Here is a 25,259-nt window from a genome sequence, read left to right as displayed (position 1 = left end):
ACTGAATGAAAAGCACATTAAGGGCTGGAATTACTGTCCACGGCTATAGAGTTAGATGATATTATGGCCGTCTAAAGTCGTTATATCTGATATCTCGACCTTCTGTTACTAAGGGCTGCAACTTCTTTTAATTAAATTGTCTTCTAATATGAATAAAAACAAGAATAAAACAATTTTCACTGACTAAAGGTTACGTAATATTGTTGATTTGATCACAGGTGAGTAATTAGCATTTTTTTTTTATCTCAATCAAACGACTCTGAATTCAAAACCAGCGGCACGCTTCTTACAAGGTTTCTCCCAGTTCCACCAGACTTTGAAATGGTGCCTTAAAATATGGATATCCTCTCATTTTCTTCAAACTGTTACAGTAGTTGATTCTTAATGATTTCTGAGTAAAAGATAAGTACAAATCTAATCTAATATAAATAAAATAAAGAGTTTGTTTGTATGTTTGTCTGTCTGTCTGTGTGCGGCCTGGGGACCAGATGAGTGGACCGAGAGTTACCAAATTTTGGTCAGGCGTACGTTGGCCCAGGCCCCAGATCAAGACGAAGCCCTTTTTTTTCAAATTTCGAACAAGGAGGTCTCAGGGGGCCGTTTACCGGAACCGGCTTGGGAACCAGACAAATTGACCGAGAGTTACCAAATTTTAAGTCACGAATATCTTGGTCCAGGCTCCAGACCAGAGTTAAACGTTTCTGTTAAAATTCAAACCAGCGGGGTCTCAGGGAGGCGTTTACCGGGACATGTAAAAGTAGTAGAAAATGACCGATATTAGTGTCGAATTCATAGTTTTCGCGGTCGCTGAAATCAATGGTGAAACTCCGATCGCATTAACTTCAAAATTCACGCTATTCGGCTCCTGGCCGGGGGTCACCGGCGGGGAAGGAGGGGGATGAGATAACGAGACATATAAAAGTAATTCAAAATGACCGATATTAGTGTCAAATCCATAGTTTTCGCGGTCGCTGAAATCAATGGTGACACTTCCATTAGCGATGACTTGCAAATTTAATTACAACTGTATGCGGGTCGGGAGTCAGCGGGGGTACCGAGACATGTAAAAAAAAAATAGCCCAAAATGACCGATATTAGTATCAAATCCATAGTTTTCGCGGTCGCTGAGATCAATGCGATACTCCCACAGGCGTTGACTTCCAAATACAGCCCCTGTGCGAAGCATGGGTATATTCAACTAGTAAACTAATAAACTTTAAGGTTTGTGCAGCGTGTTCGATATTTTTCGAGTATCACAAATTTCTTATCCCATTTATTAATTGGTTTTTTAATTGATTGTTTTGAATTTAATGTCTTTTTCAGTGCCGAAGTTACAAAAAAAGTGGACCTATGACTTAATGTAGGATCCTAACCAGGATCTCCCGCGTCAAAGACCGTGTGCTAATCATTTAGTCACGAATTTATAATCTTTTAGTTTTTAACCTTTTAAGTTTTAAAACAAATACTTTTTGCTGTAAAGAAATTATACATCTTACAGCTTAGAGAAATAAAACATATTTCAGTTTAAAGAAATCAAATAAGCTCACTTTATTTATAACTACACTTAAATGTTTGAATGACCTGCTAGAAAAGTCAAAAAGACTTCAATTTTATTTTTATTTATATTTTAAGGCTAAGTTTCTATTCTATGAAGAATAACACATGTCCCTTTTTGTTTTGGAATGTCGGTTGGGATTACGTTAGAAGACAACAGACTTAACACAGATTACAACCATACGAAATCCGATACGTTTTTCGTTTCACGTCACATGGAAGTTGAAGACGCGGAAATAAAAAGTTACATCCGTTAGTTCACCGATGGAAGAAAGGCAGGAAAAAAAAAAACTTTAAAAAGTACAAGACAAACTCCCTACAGAACAAATGTGTTCTACAATTTTCAACTTCTCTTATGAAATACAACGAGTTAATACTAATTTTACCATCGTGCAGCAATTACATCTAGCTAAAATATTAATGTACTGAAAAAAATAACAGAACTGTTATGTTAATACTGGTGACCTAAAACTCACCATCTCATCCTTAAAAAAGAACATTTTTAAGAAATAAGTATATATATGAATCCAATTCTTTACTCTAAAATATTGATGGCTCTCGGAGAAATATCAATAAAAGATAAAATTTTATCCCTAGAAGCTAAGGAAAGAAAGCTTTTCGATTCGATTTTTAGTTTAGCGTCCCGTTCAGCAGCGAGGCTATATGAGACGTAGACCTACAGCTTAACGTGGGATCCGAACAACGTGAGCTCCCGCCAGGAATCGAACCCGGGTCTCCCACTCCAAATGCGCGCCCGCTAAACGCTTAGCCACAAGGAAGCTCAAGAAAGCTTTTCTAATGCGCTACAGCTTTATTTCAAGTATGCCCCCTCTGCCGCTGCTGTCGATGTGTGTTTTCCCTCGAAAGAGAAGCACGTTCCTGTGGCCGAGATCTTTCAATAGTTGGATGCGGACACTGTTCTTTCCCCAAAGCAAAGGGAAGGTTTCCTCCGTAAGAGGGTGGTGGGGAGTGGGGTCGAAGTAGGTTTTACATATTTTCCGAGGACACACTTGACATAGAAACGCTCGAACCTTTGGATATGGCTTCCTGAAAATGTGTGAAGGCTTCTTCCCTTAACTTGTAGCAATGAAATTTAAAATCTGACCGATGTAACTTCCTTCCAGACCCCCACTGCTCTATTTAAAACATACATGTTACTACACTTGGTAGATTAATTCTGCCGTCCTAAGAGAAAAGACCTTAACTCCATATTTTTCGAAAATCGAGATATTGGTATGGGAATGTTCGTAGTACAATTCTGCATCTATCTAAAGTGAAATTGACGTGGTTTGACCAATAGGTAGGGGGTAATGACGTCATGAGTGTTTACCTTATGTTCAAAACTGTAACAGAAACTAAGCAAAAAGAGCTTAAGTGGCAATTCATAAGCAAAAATATTTAACTGTATTACCACAAAAATGTTAGATCGTGAAAATATATTTAATAAAGTTTTACTGAAATACAACAAATTTGAACGTACAGCCTAAGCCTAAACGCGTTTTGCTTATTTTCTGGAAATTATGTGAAGTGGAGATAAGACCTTTTCGCTTAGCACGGCAGAATTGTGGTCGAACTTTAGCAACTTTTTCAGCTCCAAAGCTATATGAGACATGGATTTACAGTTGTAATTAATTCCAGCTGTCCAATATGGCGTAGGAGCACGTTTTTACTATCTCAAGCACACAGAAACAAACGAGGAGTGATCAGAAAGTAAGGTTACAAAGCCTGCAGTGAAACGTATATAGACTATTTCATACAACCAATACAGCCAACACATAGTACATACATTAGGTTATTTTTCGACATAATCTCTATATAGGTTGAGGCACTTGTCGCATCGTGGGATGAATTTGAAGATTCCCTCCTGGTAAAAATCCTGTCCTTGCGTCTTCAGCCACGTTGGCACGAAGTGTTTCACCTCCTCGTCTGAAGCGAAATAACGGCCTCCGATGTGCTCCTTCAAGTGCGGGAACAGGTAAAAGTCGCTTGAAGCGAGGTCCGGGCTGTACGAATCGATGATGTTACAGCGAAATTGCTTCAACAGCATGGTGGTCTTCTGGGATGTATGCGGTCGCGTGTTGTTGATAAGATATTACAGTTTCTCCGTAAACGTCTACCAGCTGCTGGTGAATTTCAGCCGCGGTTACATGTTTCGCACACAGAAATCGAATAACTAAGTGGACTTCTTCGCGAGACCAGTTTTCCAGACGAGTCGCCATTTGTGTTTACCTACAACTAGCGCTCTAGATGATGGGTGACTGAAACTGTGCAGATGTCAACTCCATATATTAAAATTACCGCACACTCCTCATTCCTCGGTAATAGACGAAACTGCAGAAATATCGGCTTTATAACCTTAGTTTCTGATTCTTCCTCGTAAATACAATGAGGAAAGGAAGAGACGGGAAGAAGCAAATGTTGAGAGTGAACGGATACTCATAGATCCACGAATAGTATGCCTGTAAAACTACTGACTACGCTATGGATGCTCTTGTTCGCCTGTCAACACTCTCTCTTAATGAACGTCCCGTTACCAGGCAGCTCCTTCTCCTCTTACTGTGATTTACCGAGAAGAGGAGTAGTAAATTGTGACGTCAGAAAGTATTCTGTTGGAAACGAGTAACCTACAGATCAACGCGAGATCCGGACCAGATAAACTTCCAACGGCAATTAAACCAGGGCAGTGGCGTATTTAAGGGGGGCTTCCGGGCTTAAGCCCCCACGAAATCTTACTATAGTAAAGTATATGAAATACCTTGCAAAATTTTGACATTTTCAGGCAAAGTACCCCCCCCCCCGAAACAAAATCGTAAATACGCCACTGCTAACAACATAGCTTCGAGAAAATTATTTTAGATTGATTAATTTTATTTATTTGCAAGACCACAATTTTTCACGGTCTACTAACAATATTATTCACTGCACAATAATTTTATACTTAAATAAATATTATATGTTCCCAATGCGCATATATTTACGCCACTTTATTTATCAACGAAAATGGTTTTGCTTTTCTCTAAAAACTAGTTCCTTTTGCCACCGAAACCGTTTTCTCTCAAAGAGTTCTGAGTGTTTACTGAAACCAGTGTTTTTCGCCGAAGTCGGTATCAGTTTTTGTTCTCGTAGTACTCATTTCCAAATCAGCTAACAAAGAAGCAAAAACGTTTTGGTAGAAAATAAAACCGGTTCAATATATAAAACCGAACTATTTTTTGAATATTTTCAAAAGTCGGTTTCACTACTACTACGTACATATCTTTGACACTGAAGCTGCTTCCTTCACAGACCACCGACCGATACTGCTTTCTAGGATTATACTATGCTAAGGGACAGCGTTTATGGCGGTGATTTTAGGATTTAGAGTTCTGGGGTTTCGGCATCTAAGGCCATTTAGCCCTTCACGTTTTGAGGGAGGAAGGAAGGAAACGGCCTGGAACCTATAAGTTAGGTACCACCCCCGCATTTGCCTGGTGTGAATGACGAAAACCCAGGAAAACCTCAGTCAGGGTGGTTGGCCTGAAAAAGCGTTTGACACTTTTTTGACCGAGTGCCCCCACCAGGACCGCTCGCACCGACGGCGAGAGCGTTAGTGACTACGCTACGCGCGGGCACAGCGTTTATGGCATTTGAAGGCGGTACTCCTCCGACTTTCTTTTAAATGCTGCTAACAAATGAAAGGGCTGCAGTGTTGCCACGTCTTTATATGCATTCACGACTGAAAACGAGATGTATATGCCGCCTGCTCATCTACCCGCGCTGCAATTAGTCTGCTTACCCACACAGCAAAGTGGTGACGTCACAGCCTTCGCTTCATTAGCCCCACCCAGACGCCATTGACTTTGTCCCACCGTCTATTATTATGAACGAAGTTTTAACGGGGATGGCATCAACTACATATCTGTGTTTCAAATAATGTGGGTTATACCGAATCTATGGAACTCCAGACTTCTGCAAAGTTTTCTGGGATAACTTGTATACAATTAGTTTGTAATTAGTTGCATTTATGTTTGAGTAATCGTTAAAAAAGGAAGAAAAAACAGAAATTGTCAGAAAATTTCCTCGCCTTAGCCTTAACTTAGCGGGAACGTTAAAAAGAAAAATAGAGATTTGCCTTACCTGTCGTACCAATCCGTCCAAATCCTTGAGCGGCATCTTCTCGGCGCTGTCTGGAACATCCACCGAATGCGGCTTCGTTCTCGACCTGGGCGAGTGAGGGGACTGCGACCTCTGGGAGCCAGGAGAACGCATTTGGGATATAATCTCCAAGAAGTCTTCTTTGAACGAACGAGCTCGACGCGCCAACTTCCCTCCACGTGGTTTACTATTCTCCGAGTCTGTCAGATAAAAAGAAAAAAAGAACAAAGAATCATTAATTAAGGGACCAAATTAACTCTTAGGAGGAAGCGTCACCTTGGAGAGAGAACTCTTGAAAATAAAAGTGGTGCTCCTTTTTTAAGTACATCATACAGATTCTTTTGTTTCATTAATCAAAGTTTAATTTGTATAGTCACGTTCGAAAGTAGATATTCTCTAATTAAAACAAAGTTTTATTGCTAAGCTTCTTAATAAATTCAGCAGGTTTAAAATAAATCATAATTCCCTCAATCTCCCAGTGACAAAAGAGGAATTTGTCAAAATTGGAGTAAGAACTTATTTACAAATCGAAAATCTTTGTACAGAAATTAACCATCATAACTAATATAGCGTTTCTCATGAAAATTCGTCGATCAAACTACAGACTTGTTAGTATAGGTGTTCTCCAAAGCTCTATTCTGAGTCCTCTGTTACCGTCAAATGGGGTGAATAGAAACACATTTTTGGCTATATGAGAATATAAGCCTGGTAATGTTAAAGATTTCGCGTATCAGATTATTCCAAAAGAAAGGTCTTAATATGCTAATGAATTTCAGTAAACGTCATATTAATTTATCAACTCCACTTTTCTTCACCTTGATTTTTCTTAATGTTTCTATTCACCCCTACCCATGGGGTGAATAGAAACAATTACTTTATTTTCATTGTTGTTTCTTTTATTCTATTGGAAAGGTAAAAAAGAAACAACGTATTTGTTGAAACGAACTATTTATTTGATACCTGCAAGATATTAGTTCAATAGGACCAGTATTACATAAGTTACAAACTTATAAAACAATACAATGCACAATATAGGTATAAACGACCATATAGTTTTGATGATATTTGAATAAGATTTAAACCACTGAAATCATCAGGGAAACTTTTCATGAGTTGAGTTGATTTTGAGGTTTACGTCCCGTTCAGCAGCGAGGCTATATGAGACGTGGACCTACTGATTAACGTAGAATCAGAACTACATGAGCTCCCGCCGGGAATCGAACCCGGGTCTCCCACGCCAAAGGCGCGTACGCTAACCGCTTAGCCACGAAGGGACCCGAAAGTTATCATATACTTAAAGCGTGCTGACGAACTCCTAATAAAACCCAACAGTTTCGTTCTGAAAATTTCATTGTTTATGTGCTCTCTTAAATATAAAACACTCCCACATATGCATCATGTTCCCATTTTCGCACTTGGGTGCTGAATAGTCTCATCGAGTTTTAGCTTCTCATTTTACCACAGCAAAATCACCAGCTTTAGAAAACCATCATCTAGTTCGTGATCGTCTGCAATGTTGTCTTCTGGAGTGTTGTCTTTCTCCTCTTCCGACAATACAAATGTAGGTTGAGTTTCGTTGTGATTTGATGAAAATGTATCATTTTCAGAAAACAAACCAAAACTCTTACCAGAAACATCTATTCGTACTCTCTTCTTCCCTTATTTAATTTTTTCATCTTCTCTCATGCTCCTGAGAAGATCCATAAGGGAACGGTTTACAGTCTGAGATGACTTTTGCTGTTCTGTTTCTTCTCGTTCATTGTCTTTTTTTGGCAAAATCCTCAGTATTTGGTCTCGACAAAGGGGAAAAATTCCACACTTTTCAAATCCAGCCCTGATATTTTCCTCCTTCAGTTTCACACTTTTTTTTTTCTTCAGAAGACTTGGAAATTTGTTCTTAGAGATGGTTGATACATTCCTATCAGGTCCTTTTTTCTGCTCCTCAAAAATTTTCCACTCCTTGAGGAATTTCAAGAATTTCCCAAGAAGTGTTTCTATTCACCCCACTAATTAAAAATCATAACAATAACCCAGTAAAGTTAAATTTTGATTAAAAATAATTTACAAAAGGAAAACTTCTACTATGAACGTCAGTACATGAAACAACAAACTACAAAATAGGCATATGTTCAAATGCAACAAATATGAAAATGTCATACTTACCAAGAAAGTTTAAGGAGCGCTAAAATACCGTGTAAGATTTCAGTAACACATTAATGCTACTGCCGTCTACCTCAGTGTTCCCAACTCAGTAAAACATTTTGTCTCTGCCCTGGACACTTTAGCCGTATAAGACTATGTTAAGAAATTTCAGTTTTCTTGATTAATTTATCGTCCAGATAAATCCAAAACTAATCTGGGAGTTTTGTTTCTATTCACCCCCTATGTTTCTATTCACCCCATTTGACGGTATTTCTTTTGCACATAAATGATTTCTTCACTTACCTTAATTCTGTCAATTATGCTTTTGGTAGTATGCAATGTTAGTACATGCTCAAAGTGTAAGTGAATTAACTGAAAATTTGAGTTTAATATAATAATAATAATAATAATAATAATAATAATAATAATAATAATAATAATAATAATAATAATAATAATAATAATAATATAAACTGGAGGATCAGTTCCGTGAATATCATTAAATCAGTCTATGTAGTCTTTCCTAAAACTACGAGATAAATCTTATTTTTGCTCAGCTATTTAGCGATAAACAAGGGCGCCCGAAGGGGAGGGCAGGGTGGGGTTCGGGCCCCTCTCTGACTCACGAAAATGTATACATAATATAGTAAACTACATATATTAAATACCAGAAATACCAGGCGCAATATAGCAATTATAGAGATGGCCCCACTCTAGAAAATTTTCTTCGGGCGCCCCTGGCGATAAATATCGACGAAGTGACATTATTTGATTGTGAATGGATAAACATTTCAAGTGCTAAAAACATATTCAAAAATGATAAATTATCTGGTGTCTATATTATGACTAAAGCTTTTTTTTAAAAAAAAAGAAAGAAAAATATTTGATTTGATTTAATTTTCAGTTTAGCGTCCCTTTTTAGCAGCGAAGCTGTATGTGAAGTGGGTCTACAGTTAACGAGGGATCCGAACAACATGAGTTCTCGTCGGGAATGGAAGCCGGGTCTGCCACGCCAAAGACGAAAAGGAAGATTAAAGACGCTTTAATTTATTTTACACAGTTTCAGTCTCTGTTTTAGTATTTATTTATTTATTTATTTTCAGGAAAGGGGACTTTTAATCTGTCAAAAATATTTAAAATTTAAAAAAAAGATATTTAAGTACAATTCACGATATTATTTAGAAATGATCATGTAAAAACATTTTTTAAACATATGAATGTCTGAGCTCTCTCGTGGCTAAGCGTTTAGCGTACGCGCCTTTGGTGTGGGAGACCCGGGTTCGATTCCCGGGCGGGAGCTCATGTGATTCGAATTCAACGTCAATCAGTAGGTCCACGTCTCATATAGCCTCGCTGCTGAAAGGGACGCTAAACTAAAATCAACTCAACTCAAAGGAATGTTTCTGTTGAATGTTTACAAGCAGTATGTGCCCCACCGTTAGGAAATGACAAACAAGAATATGCTACTTATAGCATATTTTGCTACATATACAGCACGAAAAGAAGTATTTCTTCCAGCAACCTAAAAGCTGCCAATTATTATTGGCAACGAACGATACATCTCTTAGCGCCATCAGAGTTCAATTTTCGCATGATAATTTACCCTCAAGTACGTTATTTGGTTAAACTCCAAGTGATCTATCCACTGATAACATATGGACAATGTTTTAGTTAAATACAAACTCAAATTTAAGAGTTAATGATAATTTTAGGCTTTATCTTATTAACCATGTACTGTTGTCTTGTAAGTGTCATAATGAAAACAATGTGTCATATTGAAAACTTTAATGTGTCATAATCAAAACCTTAATCTGTCATAATAAATATCTTAATATGTCTTAATGAAAACCTTAATGTGTCACGGTGAAAACTTTAATGTCTTATAAAGAAACCTTAATCTGTCATAATGAAAACCTTAATGTGTCATAGTGAAAATTTTAATGTCATAATGAAATCTTAATGTGTCATAGTGAAAACTTGAATGTGTCGTAATGAAACCTTAATCTGTAATGTGTCAAATTTGAATGTGTCATAATGAAACCTTAAACTGTAATGTGTCAGTGAAATCTTGAATGTGTTATAATGAAAACCTTAATGTGTCAGTGAAAACTTGAATGTGTCATAATGAAAACCTTAATGCCATAGTGAAAACTTGAATGTGTCATAATGAAACCTTAATGTGTCATAATGAAAACCTTAATGTGTCATAGTAAAACCTTAATATGTCATAGTGAAAACTTGAATGTGTCATAATGAAACCTTAATGTCATAATGAAAACCTTAATGTATCATAGTGAAAACTTGAATGTGTCATAATGAAACCTTAATGTGTCATAATGAAAACCTTAATGTGTCATAGTGAAAACTTGAATGTGTCATAATGAAACCTTAATCTGTAATGTCATAGTGAAAACCTGAATGTGTCATAATGAAACCTTAGTGTGTCATAATGAAAACCTTAATGTGTCATAGTGAAAACTTGAATGCATCATAATGAAACCTTAATCTGTAATGTGTCATAGTAAATACTTGAATGTGTCATAATGAAACCTTAATCTGTAATGTGTCATAGTAAATACTTGAATGTGTCATAATGAAACCTTAATCTGTCATATTTAAAACATTAATGCTTCATAATAAAAACTTTAATATGTCATAACGAGAACTTCACTGAGAGTATATTTCAGTATCAAGTTCACCGCAATAAGTGTCATGGTTCTCGTACAACACCAAATTTTATGTTTACAAAATAACTGTTTTTTTCTGTTTTCTCAAAACCTACGCGTGAACTTTTACCCTCACGTAAATCATTTTATTCAGCTCTATAAGATCTATTTGTTGCTATGTATATCATTTTTGGACATTTTTAATGTGAATAATATTGTAGAATGATTTGATCTAATCGCACATAGCTAATGGATATAATATTTAGAAAAGCATGGGTATACATGCTTGCAATACTAAGCAATACATGGATATCGATATGAATTACAGTATATCTTCGATTAGCTTTGCAACAGTCGACGTTTTAATTAATAACTAACTCTATGGCCTATGGAACCCGAAGGTTCAATGCCGCGTTCACAAAAGCTCTCCACTGACTTCTATCCTTAGCCAACTGGATCCAACTACTTTGTATTCCTATTTCTAAGAGATCCATCTTAATATTGTCCTTTGATCTGCGCCTAGGTCTTCCTAATGGTCATTTTCCGATTGGTCTTCCAGTTAGGACTTTGAAAGCGCCCCTACTTTCTTCCATTCTGGCTGCATGACCTGCCCATCTGAGCCTCCTAGACTTGATGACCCTAACTATGGTAAACCGTATAAATTATGTAGTTCCTCGTTATGAGGTTTCCGCCATTCCCCATTCCCGTTCCTCTTGGGTCCGAATTTTCGTCTCAGAATCTTGTTTTCAGATACTTCCAGTCTATGTTCTTCTCTCAGAGTAAGCGACCATGTTTGACAACCATACAGAATAACAGGCATGATTATCGTTTTATATATTTTAAGCTTCAAATTTCTCGACACAATTTGCGGCAGCATGAGATTTTGAACTGAATAATAACACGAATTCCCTGTTTTTAATTGATATTTAATTTCTTCATGGATACGCTTTTGGTCTGTTAATATTGATCCTACATATTTGAAAGTATTTATTTTGTCGAAAGTATTATTTGATATTTGACGCTTCAGTAATTTGTAGTATTACGATTCCGGTGGATTTCCATGTATTTTGTTTTTTTTCTGCATTTACTTCTACACCCATGTTCCTGCAAAAGTATAAAAATGCCTCTCCATTTGTTTCTACTGTTCTCCTATCACCCTCTATCAGATTTACATCATTAGCATCCGAATCTTTCGATGTTCATGAAGTAAATTACTTAACAAGTTATCAACACACCTAAAACTAACAGAATAAATACCGGTTTTTCAGAGACTTTTTTTTTTTTTTTTTAATGACAAAGATTTTCTTTGCTTTTCTCTTTTGGGTCGATCCGTATAAAATAATATAATCAAATGTAATATGTTGTACTAGGTGATATTTACCCTACTTGAGGTTAATCATATATACGAGGATAAGTTAATAAACAAATAAAAGCGCTCATCTTTAATGAGAAAGGAAAACATTTAATCCCAGTACAATATGATGTGGATTTTCTACCATTCATATGCACTTATTTATGCACCTCTGTGGGAACAATTATGATCCATTTATTAAAGATCTCTTTTCCTTTTCAAAAGAATTACCTCAGTTTTGTATTCTCAGAAAACATGACAGATAAAGAGGTCTATCATGCGTGGTATAGTGCTATTTACTCAACTTCTATAAGGAAAAGCACTTCTCGTATTCCAGAAAAAAAAATCTTTCTTGAAATTTAGTCAACATTCGATAATATTACCTTGAAATTTCCTGTCATAAATTGTGGCGACAGTAATCACTGTGGAAAATCCGTACGCCTACATTCTCCTGCATTAAGAAATACTTCACAAACATTCTGTCTATGAATAAAAGGTCCCAGAATATTAAACATGAATTTGAAATGACTTTGTTTCAAGTTGTCAAGGAATACTGATATCAAGACAAAATAATTTGACTAGAACAACAGTGTTTTCATACATTACGCTTATAGTTATATCTGATCCATCTGAAGAGCTCCTTCGTGGCTAAGCCCTAAGTGTACGTGCCTTTGCCGTGGGAGACCCGGGTCGATTCCCGGCGAGAGCTCAGCTCATGTGGTTTGGATTCCACGTTAATCAGTATGCCCACGTTTCATATAGATTTGCTGCTGAACGGGACGTTAAACTCAAAATTAACTCAACTGATCCATCTGAAAATATTGTCGCAAGGATGTCCCAGACGAAAATAGGAGGCCCTTATTCGATTTCAAATCAAAAACAGTAATTAAATGCCTTCAATGAATCAAGAATATAAGCAACTAGCAGATTGCCCGTTATTCGCACGGGGAAAATGCGTTTTATTTTGAACATAAAGGGCAATGGCGGCTGAATTTGAATTTAAAGGACATGGGAAGTGTCACTGTTCGTCTCAGCGACCCCAAACAGTATGGATTCGACACTAATATCGGTCGTTTATATTCCCCAAGTTGCGGGGCTGAATTTGCAGTTTAACGGCATCGGAAGTGTCACTGTTCATCTCAGCGACCCCGAAAACTATGGATTCGATACTAGTATCGGTAATTTTCGATCATTTATATATATGTCCTCCTCCCCATCCCTAAGTTCTACCGTCAAAGTGAAAAGATTTAAGAAAGAAAAAAAAAACATTCCAGACCCGAACCTAATCTATGTTGAAACTTTGATGGAGATCGGTCAAGTAAGTGGTCAAGAGTTATGAAGCCATAAATATAGTCACTTTCAATGATCTATAATAGGTTTTTTTTTTTTTTTTAATTAGATGTGACCTATATCGATCGCTCTGTCTTCCTTAAGTAGTCACATTATTCTTATACGATTTCAGTAGTGATATCTTGAAATGAACCAATCTCATAGTTTTTTTTTTTTTTTAAACCCTTGAGTACTACGCATATTTTTTTGTCACATTACTACTACGCGGAGTCTGTCAGACTCCGAACAATAAATTGCGGGAAAACTACCGAGATGTTAATTTTCGCATATACATTCAATATAACCAAGAAGGTAGAGGAAGCGACAATTTGGAGAGGCGGTAGAACAGGAAATTATGGCGAACGCGGAATCTGACAACAAGGTTAAGTTTGCTGGGAGATGATTGACAAAATTACAGTAGGCAGCTCTTACTTATTTAGCGCTTAAAATAATCAGAATATTCCTCTGGCTTTAGAAGAAACGAAGCTTCATAGCCGTAGAAACAAAGGCGTCATTAGATTCCACCATCACCCTGTATTCAGTGTCACAAGATCTATTTACAAATTCTTCTAACCAAACATCTTGTTCTTTCCATACCAAATATTTATTTCCATAGGCTTTATACAAGAAATAACGCAAATGTCATTGATAAGCCAAATTATTTCACAAGTTAAACACTTTAATCCAGACCGTGTATGGCATATGCCAATCTAAAATTAGGAGCGGAAGTCAAAAAGTTCCCGGAATGATGTTCTAGTTTCGGCATTTGTGACGCAATCACAGTGAATCTTGTACAATGTAGTCCTTAAGTTGCCTAGTTATGAATACGACAAGTGTGAACAGATGATAACAGTCAGTTTACGAGTAGTATAGCTAAACGAGGGAGTATGTAGTAATCAGTTGGTGCAATGTCGCGGTTCAAACAATGCACAAACATAAAGTTTGTGTGCAAATTGGGGACATCTGCTTCAGATACTTACTTTAATAGCCTTAAAATCAGTTCATGGTGTCAGTGCTTTAAGAAAAAGAGTACCGGCACCCGTTTCGCCACCGTAGAAGACATCAAGACCACCGCGACAGCTGATCGAGAACTGCACGGCCCGAGCTCAATCCAGCCCGAATGTACCTAGGCCCGGCCCAGCCCGGGCTCGAAATGTTTTGGAGATTTTCGGCCCGGCCCGATAAGTTTTTTAAAAAAATCTTGGCCCAAGCCCGGCCCGGGCCCGATAAATTTTAAAAGTTTTTAGCCCGACCCCGGCCCGATAAATTTTTAAAAAATTTAGCTCGAGCCCCAATCTTTCACAAAATTTAGTATTAAACTTGATCTATAACCCTCAGAAACATTTTCTAAACTCTGGTTCACAACCTTACGCTTACATCCCGAATAGTAGACTCTAGATTGCCTCCTAGAACTTTGCCTGTCATCAAGAGAACAAAAACTCCCATTTCCTGTAACAAAAATCTAACTTAATTGATTTTTAGCATAAAGTGAAGATGACAATATTGTTTAGCAACAGGCAAAACTTTCCCACCCCTTCTTGTCATATTTTGGGTTCAGTGAAAGTCAAGGTCAGAGCTCAATTTACCGCGCAATACCTGCAATCCTCTATAGTGAAAGGAGCCGCTAAGCAACACAAACTGTAAATAGCTATTGCATTATTTGTAACATTTTTCACGGGCACACTTCTTTAACGTTTGGCTTTATTCCAATTATCGTTTAACGAAAGTCAATAATTATTAAAGAACTGCAATTAATCGGCCCCAGCCCGGCCCGACCTGAAGAGCGATCAGTGTCGGCCCGGCCCAAAGAAATAACAGTCGGCCCGCCCAGGCCCGGCTCGTGCAGGTCTCTAACGGCTGAACTTCAGAAGATACTAGGGATGGCCTTTTTCGAAAAATCTGTTTTTCGATTTTCGGAAATTTTTTTTCGTTTTTTTTCGTTTTTCGCTTTTTCGAAATTTTTTTCGTTTTTCGTTTTTTCGATTTTTTTGTTTTTCGAAAAATTTTCGTTTTTCGTTTTTCGAAAATTTTTTCGTTTTTCGTTTCTCAAAAATTTTTCGTTTTCGGTTTTCGAAAAAATTTTCGTTTTTCGTTTTTTCAATTTTTTTTCGTTTTTCAAAAATTTTTCGTTTTTCGTTTTCCATTTGTTTTTCCGAAAAATTTTTCGTTTTTCGTTTTCGAAAAAATTTGGCCATCCCTAGAAGATACCAAAAGAGGACTTTAGTCGGTGTTTTCAACAATGGCAACAGCAGTGGAAGAAGTGTGTGTGTTCTGAAGATGCCTACTTTGAAGGCAATTAAGTAAATGTGTACTTATATTGTGGTAATAACAGCCGCACTAAAATTCCGGGAACTTCTTGACTTCTCCTCGTATAATATATGACTTGAGAATAACAAGAAAATTAGGTTCTACATATAGGTGCAAATACTGCAAAGATTCAAAATTTAATTGACCACGGCAACCGATTTGAACGCAACTTGCACAAATTCACATACTTGGAAAAAATTAAATGAAAAGTGTAATGGAAAATTAAAAATTAATGCTAAGAAAAAATAATTGATTACATTTTAATAAAAAAAAATAATGACAGTAAAAGTACTAAAATTAAAATTAACTTCACAATTAAACGATTAAAATTAAAATTAAAAATAACAATTTTCAGTACCATGCAATGAGAGTTGTCTTAATTTAGGAGTTAATTGCACGAGTAATTTAATGAATGAAATTTGAAATTAAGGACATCAGAAATTTAATCGATTACAAGGAGTGATCAGAAAGTAAGGTTACAAAGCCTGCAGTGAAACGTGTATATATTATTTCATACAACCAATACAGTCAACAGATAGTACATTCATTAGCTTATTTTTCAACATAGTCTCCATATCGACTGGGGGTACTTGTCGCATCGTGGGACGCGAGTTTGAAGATTCTCTCCTGGTAAAAATCTTGTTCTTGCGCGTTTAGCCATATTGTCACCTCCTTGTCTGAAGCGAAGCGACGGCCTCCTACGTGCTCCTTCAAGTGCGAAAACAGGTGAACGTCGCTTGAAGCGAGGTCCGTGCTGTACGGAGAGTGGTCTTCTGGGCTGTATGCGGGCGCGCGTTGTAGTGAAGGAAGATGTCGCTCTCGGTGAGAAGTCTAGTCGTAAATCTCAACCAACTGCCGATGAATTTCTGCCGCGGTTACTTGTTTCGTCCACAGAAATTGAATAACTAAGCGGACTTCTTTACGAGCTCAGTTTTCCAAACGAGTCATTGTCATTTGTGTTTGTCCACAGTTAGCACCATAAGTGGTGGGTGGCTGAAACTCTGGGAAACTCTGCACAGTTGCCAACTCCATGTAGTATACTTCTTCATTCCTCTATAACAAACGAAACTCTAGAAATATTGGCCTTGTAACCTTAGTTTTTGATCCTCCCTCGCAAAATTAAAATAAAAGACAACAATCTTCTCTACTATGCACTGCACGAGTAATTTAATGAACGAAATTAAGGACATGGGAAATTTAATCGATCCTTATGAAAAATTAATATTTTCAAACAAAACTGATAAATATTTTTAAAAAATGCTAGATTACAACGCAATTCATACAAATTAACGATTAACTGTAATGAACTTTTCTAACGATTAACAATTAGAACTGAACTCTTGGAAAAATCAGTGACTTTTTTTTTTTTTTTTTTTTTACGGATCAATGACAAGGCTGCAAAATTCGGTTAACATGCGACATGTACACTGTTTTGTAAGATTTGTATTTTTTTAAGTGAATTCTTATGGAAATTGACAATCTTTGTCCTTAAATGTGCAGTTAGAAGGTATGTTTCTGTAATTACATTATTTATCGCAAAGATACGTTTTAGGACAATGTAACACTTAACACTAAATTGACAACTATGTGTATTCACTAAACTGTTATCATAACAAAAAATGTTTCAAGATGCATGTAAACAGTATACCTTATCAATTTTAACTATTGTCTACACAGAAGGAGCACTGTTTATCATCACATTCAATCATATGTCTTTCGAGATAAAGACAATTCAAATAATAACAGCTTACCAAATACGGAAATTTTTTGCTTCTAACCTTCATTTAAAGAAGACTCTTGATTTCTCTTGGAAAGGTCTTCAACTGAATTTTCGTATCTTTACCGATCAGATCCCTTTGAGGACGGTTATCCTATTAAGAGCCTGACATACTAAAAATAATACAAAATTTGCCATTTTTCTTTGGCTTATTTTTCATAAATGAAACGAGATAATGAAATGCATCTTACTACAATCATAGATAATGGTATTCTACAACAGAAAATATAAACCTGAAGAATTTTTAGTGTTGTCATCCATAGAAATTACAGTGTTGCCCAACTAACATTTCCCCCAAAATCGAAGTTAAGACAGCGACTAGAGGAACGAACTCAACTGCATTTGATTATGTATTATGTTGTTTTGGTATCCTGTGAACTACTTTTTAAATTACATTATTATTTAATTTTAACAACTGTATATTAATATTATTTTGTTTATTACAAACTAAATACAATTATTATTTAAAAAGTAGTTAACAGGATTCTAAGACAACACGATACGTAATCAAATGCAGTTGAGTTCATTCCTCTAGTCGCTGTCTTAACTTAGATTTTTGGGGAAATGTTATTTCGGCAACACTCTAATTTCTACGGATGGCAACACTGAAAATTTTTCAGGTTCATATTTTCTGTTGTAGGATAGCATTATCTATGATTATGGTAATATGCATTTCATTATCTCCTTACATTTATGAAAGCAAAAGAAAAATACATTTTGTATTTTTTAGTATGCCAGGCTCTTAATGAACGACCTTTAAACTAGACACATTGGGCCTTATGCAGAGTCGTTCAGATGTGTGATGAGTGCTATACTAAAGAGTTCGACTAACGTATGTTCCCTGCAGTAGTCAGGCATTTAGTATGACGCTAATCATGCTTCAAAACGACTCTGCATAAGGCGGATTGTCTCTATTGCCAACGAAGAACAAATTGCCTGCCAGATGAGACACATTCAGCTGGATGATGCGTGGCCAGCTCCAATTTCGGATTTACTTGATTTACCTATCATGTAACATCTCGCATAAACAAGTCTCTCCTTTATAAAAGAAATAAAATTTAAAATCTCTTAACAAAGCAGTTTTCCGAGGGCGGTTCGGAAAGTAACTCCGATTGATATAAAAAAAAGAAAGAAAGAAAGAAATACCAAAGTAAATGAGAGGAATTTATTACATACATCTTAAAACTACTTCTTCGCTCTATTTTCAACATAGTTTCCATAAATTTTCAAACATTTGTCATATATCTGCACTAGCTTAGAAACTCCATCACTATAAAAATCCCCCGCTTGTGCCTTGGGCCAGCATGTGACCGCATTTTTCAGCTCATCTTCACCAAAGCGCTGAAATCCAAGCCACTTCTTCATGCATTGTGAAGCGTCGATTTTCACGAACTTAAATTTTCTGAACGAGTTCATCAATGACCACTGATGGCCTGCCACTCCTCTCTTCGTCATGAACGTTTGTTCGTCCATTTTTAAATCAACGAATCCATTCACGAACAACTCCTTCGCTCATCACACTTGGTCCATACACGGTACAAAGTTCCCGATGTTTATCTGCTGCCGAATACTGTTTTGCCGTAAGAAAATGTATAACAGCTCGTACCTCGCACTTGGCGGGGTTTTCTATTGCAGCACATATTTTGAGACTCTACAAAAGTGGAACTAGTGATTAAACAACCTTTAGTCTATCACGGCTGGGTGCAGATTGATCTACCGAGCAAGTCTGTGCAAAGATGGCAGCGCTGCTCCCACTACTTCATGCACAATGACCAATCGGAGGTTACTTTCCGAACGCGTCTCGTAATTAACAATAATAATTGTGTTAACAGTTTCGCGAACTAACTAAACCTGTTGGCTTCATCAGATACAACACCTGAAAAGCCAAGACGTTTAGTTAGTTGGCGAAACTGTTACATAACTATTACTTTTAATTAAAACTTGCTTTGTTCAGAGATTTCTAATTTTATTTCTTTTATAAAATTACTAAAATAAATAAATGCTATCATCTACCAGATAGGTCCTTCCTCAACAAATTATCTCGCTTGCAAGAAAGCTGAATTAAAGGGCCATGCCACAGATTACAGTTGTTATCCATTCTATCACATAAAAAGAACGAACGGCTCTTACTTATTATATTAACAAACTATCACTACAATATGAGCAATTCTCACTTCACATCAAGCAGATGATTGACATCAACATATACAATTCTGAAAGAGTTAAGCAAATATAGTCCGTGCTAATTTTCCTTCCAATATCTTTGCGCTTTACAACTAATAAATAAATGTGTAATTTAAAGAAAAACTTGCTTTTCTAGCAGTACGCAATGATACGTGGTACTAGTACTTTTATTATGTTACTAAATACTAAAAGAAAAAGTGGCTAGATACAACCTAATTTTTAAAAAGCCCGACAAAAGCTGTTGGAAAGTATGTGCTTGAAGCTGATAATACTGAGTTTTTTCAATGTGCTAAGATTTAGATTCCAAATATTGGTCCACAATCCTGGACTGAAATTTGATGAAGCCAAAGTTAGTCGTTAGTACGCGAACTCAGTTTAAATGAAATTCCAATTTCGTAGTTTCCGCGAATAACCAACAAAATACAGTACCAGACACTCTACTTTCTCTAAAACACATTTTAGAAATAATTACATCTTCCAGCAAATGAGTAGGGAGGGGAGTCATTTCCGATAAATCTTACAGTAACTAGTTTAGATTATTTCTGCTTGTAAGGGCAACTTGTGCACTGAAGTTCATTAGGATAGTACGACCGCCTCTCGCACAGATTAACTGTAGAAAGTATGTGGACTAGAGATGCAAAAAAGCCGGCTTTTTTGAATCGATGGTTTTTTTCACATAAAAAGCCGGCTTTTTTGGGAAAAAAACGAGAATTTTGGAAATTTTGGCTTTTTTCATTTTCATGATTTTTCTATCTAAATAGCTTTCTTATAGTATATTCTATAGTTAGATAAGAATTCCATGACCTAAATGCCATATTTCGCTCTAAAATTCACCATCAAGGTGGATGGAGCACATGTTTTACGAATTAAAACTAACATGAAGAATGTAGTATTTGAGGGCAATTTTAGAGGCTATTTAACTTTATTTTTAACTTTTGAGTTATCGACATTTTTTTCTTCTCGGGATCATTTCAGTTTGTCGTCTGTGTTTCATTTCTAAGAGCTTAGTACTCTAGCTTCTAGCGCAAAAGTTAAACTTACGTTTTTCTATATATCCGTCAAAGCGTACGTTTTTCAATATATCCGTCTAACCGTACTTCCACATTTCTGTTATACTGTAGCTGTGCAACAATTTAGCAATAATTTTCCGGATACAACCTTGAATACTAATTTATACAAATAATCAGTAGCGGATTTAGAAACGTACTTTGGGACGTGTTTCTCTGATTGTTTCATTTTCTAAAATGTCCTAATTTTATTTGGGAGGAGCTTGAAGTTTATGAGTACAGACATAACTAATACTGTATTTCGTTTCGTTTATATATTTAGTGATAATCTTCCGGATACAATCTTGAAGAACATTTTATACTGAGAATCAGTGGCGGATTTAGAAAAGTATTTTGGGAGGGTTTTTTTCTTACTAATGTTTACTTTTTCTAAACATTCGTAATTTTTATTTGACGGCAGCTTAAAGTTTATGAGTAAAGGCATAACTAATAGATATTTCGTTTGTTTTAGACATTCCGTAATTTTGGAGAACAAACTTCAGTCCGAAAGACCGCCCCCCTAACCTTCGCAAAATCGTCACTGCTGGTAATTAGTAATAATAACGATTTAAAAACAATAAGAAATGAAGTCGGTCAACTCACAGTACACGCACTATTTCTACTTCATAGATGGACTGAAGAAAAGTTTTGTCAGAATGGTCGAATGCTGAGTTGAATTCCGGACTTCTCGATAGAAGCGCAAAAGCTCCACTCAGTCATGTTTGATGTGCAGTTACATTTATCTTAACTTAAATATATTCCATAGCCCCCTTTTTTCCTTTTTTTTTTTTTTTGTGTGTTGGCGGGGTGGGGAGAGTTCCATAATGATATGAAGGGTGTGAGCCAAGAACATGGTAACTAACAAATTTCAATTCCTGAGTTATGCAGCACCAGATAGACAGCAACGCATACCGCTTTTTTTTTTAATCCCTCATGTATAGTCTTATGTGAAAAATCAGCTTTCCGACTTTCAAAATGGATTGTGCAGCAGAAAATTTCTAATTTCTTAAAATAGTAAAATTGTGGGTTACCATGTTCTTACCTCACATCCTTCATATGTTGAATCCCTCTTGTTAAAAATACAGAAAACTTGAGGACTGAGTAAACCGTGGTGGTGCTTATATAAAATTAGAATTTCAAGAATATATAAAACCAAAAGCTCTAGATGTGCAGCCTTTAAGTGTACCACATAAATCTAAGTATTTTTCTTATGTTTTATTTTAATTTTGTTTTGTTCCAAAAAGAGGGTATGGAATATTTTGAAAAATACTACATAGAATTTTGCTACTTATTTGAGTATTTTTTTAAAGAAGTATTTACTTTTAGGGTTGGCTGGTTTACACCAGCTGTTTTTCTTCTTTTTTAAAAAATAAACAACTGGTTTAAACCAAAAAAAAAAAAAAAAAAGAACGAAAAATGCAAATCGTGTGAATTTCATGGCGACGTTTCCATACATCAAACCATCTGCATTCGTTTTATTTCCTTTTCACCTTTTAATCAAGGTGTCCCATGTTCAATTCTCGGTCGAACCACAACCCTTCTTTCATGCGTAAACAAAGTAGCGGTTCGGATGTAACTTTAAGCGAAAGTCTTCTCCTTGATAACCTCGGTATTACGTAAGGATGTTAAGCCTGAACATACGAAACGAAACTAAATTGTACATTTCTGCATGCCTGAATGCCTGTTGTTTTATAAAGAAGCCAAGGTTGCTTAAATATACCAGGGGTGTCCACAAGTGGGGGCTATGACGCAAACTGCGTCATTGAAATATTTGGGGGGGTTAAAAATCTATATAAATATGTTTGAGGGGGTGTAAAAATTAATCGAATTTTTTTTTTCATGGAAGAACACCTATGGATAGACAATTGAGGGGGAGTGCGTCATGGACATGAGGGGGGTGGGACTGATATAAATTGACAAAATTTATCGATTGCCTATGTGGCTTCCAACATTAGCTTGGATTGTACTTTCAATGATATGTACGTACTAAATTTGTAATTTAATACTTCAGTTTTAGCGTTCTGATTATGATACGTTGACCTTTAAATTTTACATGCAAAGCATTAACAGGATTTTTCCGTTATTGTTTTACATTTAGAGTAATAACGGGATTTTCCCGATGGCTAGGGCGGGAGTTTCTCAATTTAAGAAATTTACTGACCGGACTTCTTTAAGCTTATGTGACTTCTTCCAGCATAATCCCGTTGTTGCATAATAACACCAAGGCGAAACAAACTTATTTCTGTCAATATGTAATATAAATACATAAAGCAAAATATCTAAACCCCAAAAAAAACCTGGTTTAAACCAAAAAAGCCTAGTTTAAACTCCCTCCCCCAAAATCGGGTTTTTGGCATTTTCAAAAACAACCATGGTTCTTGCCAACCCTGTTTACTTTTCTATGTAGGAGGTTAAAAAAATCTTATTGTATACATTGGTTAATCCTTTGTAATTCCTAATGTAAATATGTTGAGAAGTAAAACTGTTTGAAATATCTTTTCGAAATTCATGGTTTATTTTCGAGGTTTTATATTATTATCGACATCAACCACTAATTAAATGACTTTTTGTGTTGTAGAAAAGCGAAACAAAATCTGGTTTGTCAATTTAAAGCAGAATTTTCAAAAAAGCCCAAAATTTCCCAAGCAAAAAAGCAAAGCAGAAAAAACCGAGTTTTTTTTCCAAAAAAGCCGGTTTTTTTCCGAGCCCTTGCATCTCTAATGTGGACTGATAGATGCTGTAGGTCTACACTCTGCAGTTAATACGAAAAGGAAATAACCTAAAAACGTTGAGGGTATGTCGGGCAGTATGTTAAAATTGTTGAAGTTGCTAAATATCGGCACTCTTTCTTTTTCTTGTAAGAAAAACAAAAGCACCGAAAAGTGTTAAGGAAAACGAAGTTACGTCATTAAGAAGTCAAGATGAACCGAACTTAGTTCTCGGTGTGCAAAACTGCGTAACGCAGCTACTGTTGTCGAGCCGAGCTTGTCCCTGGCCAAACCTGGATCTCAAATAGATCGATCTTTATAGTGATCGCATGGAGTCGTGAAGCTTGACCCAGTACCATGTCTTCTAAGTCTGGCAACATTGTTACTGCACTTTTGCTATTTTACGTTTTGTCAAGTGTACATTCGGAAGGCAGCTACAAGAATCATACCGAATTCTCCCGATGTATCATGCGTGTACATACGATTGGTGTAGAGCCCACGCTTCACGAGTCGTCGAGGTAACTATAGTACCTAGGCGATGGGCTACTTGTCTACGAAACTTCGTTCAGATCCGGCCAGTAATTACCGAGAAATAAAGTAACACATATGCATACACCTGGAGTGAAATTATACGGTAATCTCGCGTATGCTTAGAACGGGAGCTGAAAATTGAGTTGGATATATGAAAATAATACTTACGCTGCAGAATTCCCTCGTAGCTGCACAGTTAGCGCCAAATGAAAAAATCACATTGTTTTATATAAGAAAGATCACGATGGGAGTACGTATGTTCGAATTATACGTTGAACTGATAAAGATTGGCTATAGTCGTACAAGGACTTAAGACGTTATGGAATTCGATTGCTTACCGCTTTATATTTTTTTTTATTTGCTCCCAGAACATAATTATGAATCAAGTAGAAGAACGACCCTTCTTTTGGAATTCTTACCTCAGGCGATGCAGTCACCGAAGGACGTCATGTTCTTTCGTATTTTTTTTTCCTCAAGATTATCCGTTAAGTAATTAAGAAATGTAAATTAAATAACATACTTTTCTTTTAAAATATCAGCTTTATATGCAAACGACAAAAATGAAGGAAGAGTATATGTATACGCATTTACTGTCCTTATCCTATCAGTTGGGCTTTCTTAGTTACGCTCAGTACACATAAAATGAGTGTATATAAAATATAGATGTATACAGTACAGTGTATACATTTTATGTGTATACATTAAATATAAAATTAGTGACACAGTTTACATTTTCATGCATATTAAAACAATACTTTTTTTTTTTTTTTTTTTTTTTTTACATAATACAGCTGTTAGTTATTCTTCTTCGTGTACTTTGATATCAATCTTTCTGTAATCTTTGAATTTAATCTGAATATCCAGTAGTAAGTCGGAAAACTGATGATGTTTCAATGAAAATATCAACTTACTGCGCATATGCAAGAGATACATTGGGTAATGCATTGGGAAAAAAATCCGAACCTAACACAAAATTTGATCGGATATCACTGCTCCATGGAACGTGGCATCCATTGTGAAGTCGTGACGATAAGTCCGTACAGAGGTTCAGTTTAGGAGCGATCCGCACATTGTCGCGGCGAGCACGTAACTAACGTGGCTCGCGTTGCTTGCCCACTACTCCGCACCGCCTTTCCCGTCACAAATCACCCCACTCTAGCCGTCCGCATTAGCGGGAACACATCATTTTACTAACTTTTTGGACAGATCTTGTATTTATGGTTTAGAGCAGTGTTTCTCAAAATTTTTAGGGCGTATCGTTTCTCATGAATCTAACTTCACAGCACGATGAGAAGGAATAAATAAGCGATTTTTTTTCTTTCAAGTGCATCTCGTAATTTCACATAGTAAAAGATCTCCGTGGAGCAGGAGACAAGGATATGTTGATTAGCATTGATAGTCGAACCCCTGACAACTTATCCTAACTAATAGGTTACAAAGATGTACTATTATAGGGATGCGCCGAGACGAGTCGAGACAGGATTTTCCTCACAAAATTCGACTCGAGACACGGCTCTTCCAATAGTAAAA

General features: G+C 36.3%; 1 protein-coding gene across 4 annotated transcripts in view; it reads right to left on the bottom strand.

Annotated features, from left to right (window-relative positions):
* The window catches only part of C3G (C3G guanyl-nucleotide exchange factor), a 211,415-nt gene that overhangs the window by 111,490 nt on the left and 74,666 nt on the right, over positions 1-25,259 (bottom strand). For all 4 annotated transcript variants that reach the window (XM_081764273.1, XM_081764274.1, XM_081764275.1 and 1 more), the window contains exon 2: positions 5,671-5,888. In XM_081764273.1, the coding sequence (XP_081620399.1) occupies positions 5,671-5,888 (218 nt within the window). The remainder of the gene's footprint in view (positions 1-5,670; positions 5,889-25,259) is intronic.

Source organism: Thermobia domestica, chromosome 7, assembly GCF_964235325.1.
Source record: "Thermobia domestica chromosome 7, izTheDome1.hap1.1, whole genome shotgun sequence".
NCBI classification, from domain to species: domain Eukaryota; kingdom Metazoa; phylum Arthropoda; class Insecta; order Zygentoma; family Lepismatidae; genus Thermobia; species Thermobia domestica.
Note: the sequence above shows the minus strand (reverse complement) of the source record. Positions and strands in the feature narration are given on the sequence as shown.